We start from the raw sequence: 9,143 nt of genomic DNA on the forward strand, positions 1-9,143 counted from the left end.
GAATTTGGCGTCAACAACATGAAAGCATGGATCCATCCTGCCTTGTATCAACGGTTCAGGCTGGTGGTGGTGGTGTAATGGTGTGGGGGATATTTTCTTGGCACACTTTGGGCCTGGTTTCTTGAACATGACAATGAGTTCACTGTACTCAAATGGCCTCCACAGTCACCAGATCTCAATCCAATAGAGCACCTTTGGGATGTGGTAGAACGAGAGATTTGCATCATGGATGTTCAGCTGACAAATCAGCAGCATCTGTGTGATGCAATCATGTCAATATGGACCAAACGCTCTGAGGAATGTTTCCAGTACCTTGTTGAATCTATGTCACGAAAGGATTAAGGCAGTTCTGAAGGCAAAAGGGGGTCCAACCCAGTACTAGCAAGGTGTACCTAATAAAGTGGCCGGTGAGTGTACATTCACTTTGTAATTACTAAACTTTAAATTTAAATGGTCTTTTATAAGTATTAAACACATATGACGCGACTGTAGTTCAAAGTGACAGTCCAGTGCTTTTATTTTGGAAGGACAGAGATTTATAGCATAATTCTATAACATAAATTTTATTAGGATGGAGCTTTCACCCTAAACACATCATCACTTAATTTAATCTCTGCACATGTAATTCAGTTCAGTTCAGTGTATTTATATAGTCCCAAATCGCAACACATGTTGTCTCAAGGCACTTCAGAATGCCAGGTACATGCATTCCAATTAATCCTAACCATTGAATAATGCAGTCAGATTCAGTTATTTATTCAAATTGGATAAAAAAGTTTTTCTATCTAAGGAAACCCAGCAGATGGCATCCAATCAGTGACTTTTAGCATTCACTCCTCCTGGATGGGCATGTAGAGACAGTGGACAGTCACTGGCATTGACGTTGCAGCAATCCCTCATTTGTAATTCTTTACTGTTAGGGATGATGCAAAAATCATAAAGAAGTCACAATATTTGACTGTAATTAAATGTTAATTGCAAGAAACGAATAAGGAAACATGTTTATTATGGGGAAATAATTAAATATTTGCTGATACATCAGTAATTTCCTAACATTTCCAAAACCGTAGCTAATACAAAAAGTCTTTTAGAAATCGGTTGTCATACAGGAATATCCCTCAGTATAGCAACAATTCAAAGCTGAAACAACAATGAAAACCACAACATTTTAGGAAATGGTGAAGGAAAAATGTAAAGGAGTATTAAGTTTAAAAAAAGAAGTTTTTATTTAGATTTTAATAAAGAAATTGTCTTTTTATTAATAGATGGAAAAATGTTTATTGGAATTACATCACTCACATGCTTCTTATAACTGCAGAGCAGCTTTTTGCATGTTTCCACTTGCATTTTGAACCTTCATCTTTGTAGATGAGGTCCATCTCTTCCTCGCCTTCACTCTAATCTTAGGCTCCCTCCACAGATGCTTTGACTGGGTCTCTTAAAAATGTAATGACTTCGGGTCAGAGGAAACATGTTAGTAAAATTTAAAGATTTCTTCAAACCTCAATCGGTCAGTTTATAATTGATTTTGAGCCAAACAGTACTTCTTTTTTCCTCCTTACAAAGCTTAGGTGGAAGGATCATGAGAGTACTGCTAAATATTTCTAACAAACATAAAATTCCTTCCAATGTTTTCAATGATCACAGAGTTTACGGTATCTCTTAGTTTTCTCTGCCAACCCTAGACCCCCCAGGAAGAAACTTACATAAGCAGATAAAATTTTATTGGGTGCTGTTCTGCAGAAAATCAGCGAGAGAGGATTAAGTGGTACGATTATGTACATACAAGTATATATTGTTCACTTTATTTATTGCACTGCATGGGGTACTTTTCTTCCCTCGCAGTATTAAAGCAAAACTGTAAAACAGTTGTACAATGAGAAAAGAAGAAGTAAATGAGACGTGATTAACTATATGATAACAAAACAAAGTTTTAATAAATCTGAGTATATATATATATATATATATATATATATATTATTACCATCTGAGCTGTAGTTGTGCAATTTGTGTGAGGTGTTTTCAGGAAAAGGGTGCAATTTTTAAAACTGCCTCTGAAAATTAAAAGAAATTTAAAGAATCATTTGTAGGGAATATTTAAAGCTTTAATCTATAGGAAGAGAGTTCTAATAACTCGTCTTAAATACTTGCTTTAGCTGTCTGTCAGTGTAAAATAAGGCCCGGGTGTAGGGAGGTAAAATGCGCAGTAATTAAATAAAGCCCTGACCCTGATCTGATCCAGTTTGATTTACAATCATAGTTAAAATCACGAGTTTTTTCCTCACATACTGTTCTTATCAAAGGGACCTTACGGGGCAGAGCAGGTAGGTTATGGCCATTGTCCTGGCGTCGCCTTAACACGCAGGCGAGTTTCAGGTAAGTCGTGACGTCATTCCGATACTTTTGACCTCCTTGCCAGTAAATCCATAAAGGTGTGTATCCTCACCACTCAGGTGCAGTTATAGCCCCGAACCTCCGACTGAGGTCTGCTGGATACAAACGCAGCCGAACATGCGCCTAGAGTCCTGACTCACCTGAGATCTAACCCCACCTGTCGAGAGAGGACTCCGGCATGTACCCCAACTCCCAGCCGGTGAGACACCAGGCTCAGACGCTGACCCTGAACGGTCAGTACCTTCCGCCTGCTTATGACTTCCCAGGTTACCACCACACAGTTTCGGGGGTCGCCGACCCGTCGACGACCACCTGGAACCCCGTTTACACCCCCCGGGAGGAGTACCCCTACAGCTTCCCGGGTTCGAGCCCCAGCGCGGGGCAGGTGAGCTATACCTTCTCGGAGCTGAGCAGCGCCCCCTCAGCCGCTGGCGGAGGGGGGTCTCTCACCCCTTACAGCTTCATTTCAGGGCAGGACCCCTTCAGCTCCAGGAGGAGACCACCTGAACCCATCAGACAGACATTTTCAGGTAGGACTTTATCTATTGTTAACAAGACTAAAGGAAAAAAACCCGTTTTGGTTTATTTTAGTTGTGTAATATTTCCACAGGACACCTTCTAAGACAGACTTGTTCTCTCTCTGACATACACACAGCCATTATCTGACGCAGTTTAAACACGTGTACTAAGTTATCTTGCAGCCTATCATGTATCAGATACCTTAAATGTCAGCTTATTACTCTAACAGGAAAAGCACAATCTTGATAAACTTTCCAACCACTATATGCAGTATATGCAGTGCAGCAACATGAGAAACAGCAGTTCAGCAGAGGGGACAGGTGACTGCATGTTTTTTTCCTAAACAGCAACATTATGCGCATTGGAGTTAATTCAGTTTGTGGACTCATGCATTCATCATGCTGTTCACCTCTCCCTTCCGGCAGCACGCTTTGAGATGTCAATGCAAAGCTAACATTAAGGGCCATGAAGTCTGCACAGTTATCATTCCCCACCCTCTCTGTCCACTGTGTGGGTGCAACGCATTGTCAAATCACACTGCAGGACTTGTAGAAGAAGTCAAACTAAACGTCCACTGACAGTAAGCGTTCATGCTCCACCTATTTCCTTTGTTTGTATGTGTGCATGGATCTGCCTCAATCGATGCTGTCACATGCTCAAAATTTTCTAATCAATAACTCTCACAGTAAGTATGTGAACATTTTTTTCAAAGAATGGCTGCCTGTGAAAACACCAATGTAAACAGAAGTAACACAGATAAGGAGAAGCAGCAAGGCGACGCATGGAGTCTTTACATTAGTTAGTATAAGCGTGATTAATAGAGCGGATGAGGGTTTAAGCGGCGCCTGACCTGGAAGTTGGCTCCAGACATGTTTGGCCACTTCCCCCACCACGTGTGACTCACTAACACATTATGCATCTCTTACACCGCTTCATAGACCTACAAGGAACTTTGTAGAAATAAAGCAATGAGAGGAAGCTTTACCAGCTGCACATGGCATATACCTCCATGACCAGAAACGTCTAATCTCTACCAACAGAAGTCTATCCACTTATAGTTTCATGTTTGTTTCAGTGGTCATCGATCATTTGAGAGACATGCAACTCATTATGTTCAGATGAATGGAAATGCTAAACATTGTCTGTATGGTGTGCAGCCATGTTTGCAGAAAACTTTTGTGGGATCTTGCAACAAGTAAAACTACTAAATCTTGCAAAACGTAGCTCTGGATCTTGCAAAACTCTTGTGAAAAACACTAACAGTCACTTTTGAGAAATCCAGAAAATAGACATTTTAATATATTTTTATTTAATGTCCCTTGGGGCTCAGCACTCAACGTTATAATTATGTTTAAAATGTATTTATTTATTTTTTTGCAATTCAGTTGGAAAGACTCGGACAAAGGACAAGTATAGGGTGGTTTACACTGACCACCAGCGGCTGGAACTGGAGAAGGAGTTTCAGTGCAACCGCTACATCACCATGAGGAGGAAGTCCGACTTGTCAATGGCTCTAGGACTCTCTGAGAGACAGGTGAGGCGAATAAGGTGAACACTATAGTTTAAGAGCAGCAAAGCATGACTAAACATAAAGGAAAGAAAGACCCATTGACTACTTGGGAACTGGCCTAATTAAAGGCTTTTTATATCAAATATTTTCCAAGAAACTTTAATTAATTAAAATGAGTATTTTTTTTAACAGTAAAGGGATTCAGAAACAGACACAGAGTCATCTAAGATTGTTTGTGTCAAACTGATTATAAGAGGTGATAAATGTAGCTACCAAAATTCATCTACATTTATGAAAATAGTTTTGCACACATGTTCAAGAATACAAACCCAAATTTTATGGTATTTGTGCACATCATGAGAGATTTTGTAGGGAACAATGATACGAAACTGAATACACACATCTTTGAGCATTCTTTGTTACTGTTCATAAGGTATTCTGCCAATAATTGGTTATCATATGTTAAGGAGACAATATTCTGGACTAAGCTAACACCCAAGCTAACAATATCTGTAATCGGGCATAAAAAGGAGAAATAATCTCACATTCTCGACTACAGCTGTTGGTTCTCGTCTGTTGCATGATGTGGTTAGGCACAAACGCAACACAGTGGTAAGAAAGTTAAAATAAAATGTTCCAGTTGCATAATTTGACAGTGTGTGAATGTGCCACTTTAATTTCAATCATTGATATGCATTGCTATATTGTGATTTCATTGTTATTATACAGTGTGCTGCTCTAGTTTAATTTTTTTTTTTTTTTTACTGCAGTTAAACATGAGATAAGAACAAACAAGGATGCGTTAGTTTACAGAAACTTTTTCAATATTGCTTAGATGTCCAACCTTTGAAAAATCTCCATAAACTGTTAATGTTTTATGGCCAAATACATCAGCAGCAATAAACATAAATAGCTCACTGTTATTTTCTATGCAGCTTGTATTAATGTTTCTTCTGCCTGCTCATTTAGTCAGCCAAACCCACAGCTTTCTGTAATACCGGGAAAGACCCAAAGTAATTCTTAAGAATTTCGACAATACTAAACTTCTACATGAGTCAAAAGGGTGGGGCAGGCTGCTTTAACCACAGAGCCAAACAAAAGTATTCACACCACTTGAACTTCTCTGCATTTTGTCTCACTACGGCAAATTTCAGTGTATTTTATCAGAATTAAATATACCAACAAAAAGTAGCTAATGTATATTTCTGAAGTGGAAGGAAAATTATGCATGGGTTTCATTTTAAAAACATCTCAAAATTGTATTCCATCCATCCATTGTGTACACCTGCTTATCCTTACAGGGCTGCAGGGGGGCTGGTGCCTATCTCCAGTGGTGTGGGGCAAGAAGCGGGGTACACACTGAACAGGTTGCCAGTCCATCACAGGGCAACACAGACACATGACAACCAACCATGCAAACACACACTCATACTTAAGGGCAATGTAGAACGACCAAATAACCTAACAGTCATGTTTTCGGACATTGGGAGGAAGCTGAAGTACCTTAAGAGAACCCATGCATGCACAACTGGATGCTATAATACCCCAGAAAGGGATGTGAATCCATGACCTTCTTGCTGCAAGGCAACAGTCCTACTAACTGGGCTATTAGGCGAAAACCGTGATACCCCTAATCTAAATCTAGTGCCACCAAATGCTTCAGAAGTCATCTGGTTAGTTAATGGACTCCACTTGTATGTAATGTAGTCTCTGTATATATACATCTGTTCTTTGAAGGCCTCAGAGATTTGTTAGAAAATATTAGTAAACAAACAACATCCAGAAGACCAAGGAACACAATAAACAGGTCAGACATAAAGTTGTGGAAAAGCCCAAAGAAGGGTTAGGTTATAGAACCACTCAAAGGTTCAGATAAGACCAGATCACATGTGAACCCTGAAGAGAATCTGTCCACCAAAAAATCCAAATAAGATGTTTTGAATTTTGTGACTGAAATGTGACAAAAATAGCAAATGTGGTATTTGTGGTTTTTGTAAACATCTGGTAAAGTTTTCTGTTTGTGTTTGTCAGGTGAAGATCTGGTTTCAAAACAGACGTGCGAAAGAGAGAAAGATCAACAGGAAGAAGCTGCAACATTCCCAGCAGGCCTCCACAACAACTCCCACCCCACCTGTCCTCAGTGCACTTAATGAAAGCCATGTTACCACCAGCCCTAGCACCAGCAGCAACATGCTGTCGGACATAAAATCAGAGGAGTACTAGCTGGATTTCTGATCAGTCAGAAAGTGTATCTGAAATGTAAATAGCAATTTTCTTTTTATGAGTTCAACACGGAATGATTAATTATTCACATCACTGATGCTGTAAATCCAGTATTTTTACAATGTGAAGCTACATGTATTGCACCAATCAAACCTACAGGCTACCTTAAATTATTTCCTGTTTGTACTAGTACGAAATATTATGAGATCAACACAATATCACTAGTAACTTTTAATGTCTACATTGCTGTGGAAAAAGTGTTTGCCCCCTTAACAGTTTCTGCTGGGCTCTTTATTTGCTTTTTTGTCACATTTATATGTTGTAGATCATGAAACAAATTTTAACATCACACAAAAGTAACATGAGTTTATATAAAAATCTGTCTTAACGTTTTTTAAACAATTATTTCATTTATTAAAGGAAAAAACCTGCGGACCAGTGCCCCTATGGGCAAAAGTAACCGTATTAAACCAGATGTTATCTTTACACAGGTTTGCTTACTGCCAGACCTGTAGAAATAAGAAATTACTTAAATAGAGCCCATCTGACAAAATGAAGCAGGCATGCAAATCTTAAAAAGCAACACAACCCGACCAAATTTAATGGGATTCAAGAACATATGAGAAACAAAGTCATTGACGTCCATCATTCTTGAAAGGGCAATAAAGCGATTTTTAAAGCTTTGGGAATCCATTGGACCACAGTCAGACCCACTCTAGAACAATTGAAAACCTTCTCAGGAGTGCACATTACTCCAAGAGTACTTCTACGAACACCAACGAGCATGAGGGAGGTCACAAAAAAAAACAGAATAACATCCTAAGCACTGCAGGCTGTTATTTGAGGTCAAAATTCGTGATTCAATAATGTCAAAAAGTTTCTGAGGAAAAATTACAGCAATAAGAAAGTTCCAAGACATAAACAAAGAACTGCTGACCTAAAAGTTCTGAAAGGCCCCTTTGATTTTTGCCAAACAATATCTTGATCATTCCTAAAAATGAAGGAAAAATATTCTTTGGACATGAAAAAACAAAAGACGAACTTTTTGGAAGATGAGTGCCTCTTTACTTCTGGACTAAAACTTACACAGCATTTAAGAAGAAAACACAATACCAGGAATCAAACTTGGTGGTAGTGTGATGGTCTGGAGCTGCTTTGTGGCTTCAGGATTAGGAGGACTTTCTGTGATTATTTAAAAAATCCTGAACTACTGGAGAATATCCAGCTATCAGTTGGGATCCTAAGTATAAATGCAACTGGGTCCTTTAGCAGCATGGTAATCCGTAACATACCTGTAAGGAAGTTCGCTTCTGAATGACTCAAACACAACAAAAGAAAAATTAACAAAATTAAGCTTGGGAGTGGTCTAGTCAAAACGTGGACTTAAATCCAAATCAGATGAGGTGCCATGACCTTAGACAGGTGATGCTTGAAACCCCTCCAGTGTGGCTGAAATTACCAATATTGGCACAGAAAGTGGGCAAAAGTTCATATAGTCATGTAAAAGATTCATTGCCACTTATAACAAAGAGTCATTAGGCTTAGGGTCAGACGGTTTGAAGAGGTGTTTGTTGCCCTAATAAATGGCATTATAATTTGAAAACATTTTTTTCTGCCTGTACTCAGGTTATCTTTGATGATTTGAAATATTCAAATGTGACAGGAAAGTAAACATTTTTGCAAATCTGTACTATCAAATACATCTTCACAGCATTGTATGTGCTTTTCAGTCAGTTAACACTGAAACATTTTCACCAGTTCTCTTTAAAGAAACAAAAATAATGATTGTTGGTTTAAGCTTTGTCTTATGTTGTTAAATGTGTGCTGCATTAAAAAGTGATTCGTAATCTTTTTCTTTACCCGACTTACGGAAACTGCTTACTGCTTTAATTGCCACCCATGCAACTGAAGTACAGAAATAACTTTGATATGTGATTTTAGAGAAGTAGTGCTTTATTGGTTTAAAGGAAACTGAAAGAACTAAGCAGAAAGGAAAAGGAGAGAAGAAAAAAGGTTAAAGCTGTGAACAAAGGTTTTGAGTTACGCACAAATGTAAAAATGTAGCATGACAGATGAATTGAATCCATAAAATGTTGAGTTACAACAAGGAGGAATTAATCAGAACTGTTTTACTTAATAATCTGTTTTAATCCAGAGCTTTTAGCTAACATAGCGAGTAGTTTAAGGAAGTGAGCCCAACTTGTGAAAACTTTGTCCAGGGAATGAGAAATTCAGATAATGGAGTTTAGCCACATCCTGAAAGACAGATGCAAGATTGCTCAACCAGATCTCTTGCGATGTTCAGTCACTGGGACTTTACACACAGACTGTTCCACAAACCTAGATCAGTAAGAGCTAATGTCCTCCGAGCCCAGGGGGGAACTTAAATTGTTAACATATATTTGCATAGAAAAGAGTCAAATTTTGAGATATCTCTGCTGTGTCTAAAAAGAGGAAGAACAAGTTGTTACGAAAATGTATTACTGACCACAGTCAT

General features: G+C 38.6%; 1 protein-coding gene across 2 annotated transcripts; it reads left to right on the plus strand.

Annotated features, from left to right (window-relative positions):
- The first annotated feature begins 769 nt into the window (after nt 1–769).
- On the plus strand, nt 770–8,510 carry LOC124860592 (homeobox protein CDX-1-like). Of its 2 annotated transcripts, XM_047354027.1 has the most exons (4): nt 770–2,376; nt 2,454–2,924; nt 4,299–4,447; nt 6,455–8,510. In XM_047354027.1, exons 2-4 carry the CDS (start codon nt 2,573–2,575, stop codon nt 6,644–6,646), a joined length of 693 nt encoding a protein of 230 aa, XP_047209983.1. In that variant the 5' UTR covers nt 770–2,376; nt 2,454–2,572; the 3' UTR covers nt 6,647–8,510. The 2 variants fall into 2 exon arrangements, with proteins under 2 accessions (XP_047209983.1, XP_047209982.1); XM_047354026.1 differs by having other exon boundaries at nt 770–2,924.
- The last annotated feature ends 633 nt before the right edge of the window (nt 8,511–9,143 follow it).

This window comes from Girardinichthys multiradiatus, chromosome 23 (genome assembly GCF_021462225.1).
Source record: "Girardinichthys multiradiatus isolate DD_20200921_A chromosome 23, DD_fGirMul_XY1, whole genome shotgun sequence".
Taxonomy (NCBI): Eukaryota; Metazoa; Chordata; class Actinopteri; order Cyprinodontiformes; family Goodeidae; genus Girardinichthys; species Girardinichthys multiradiatus.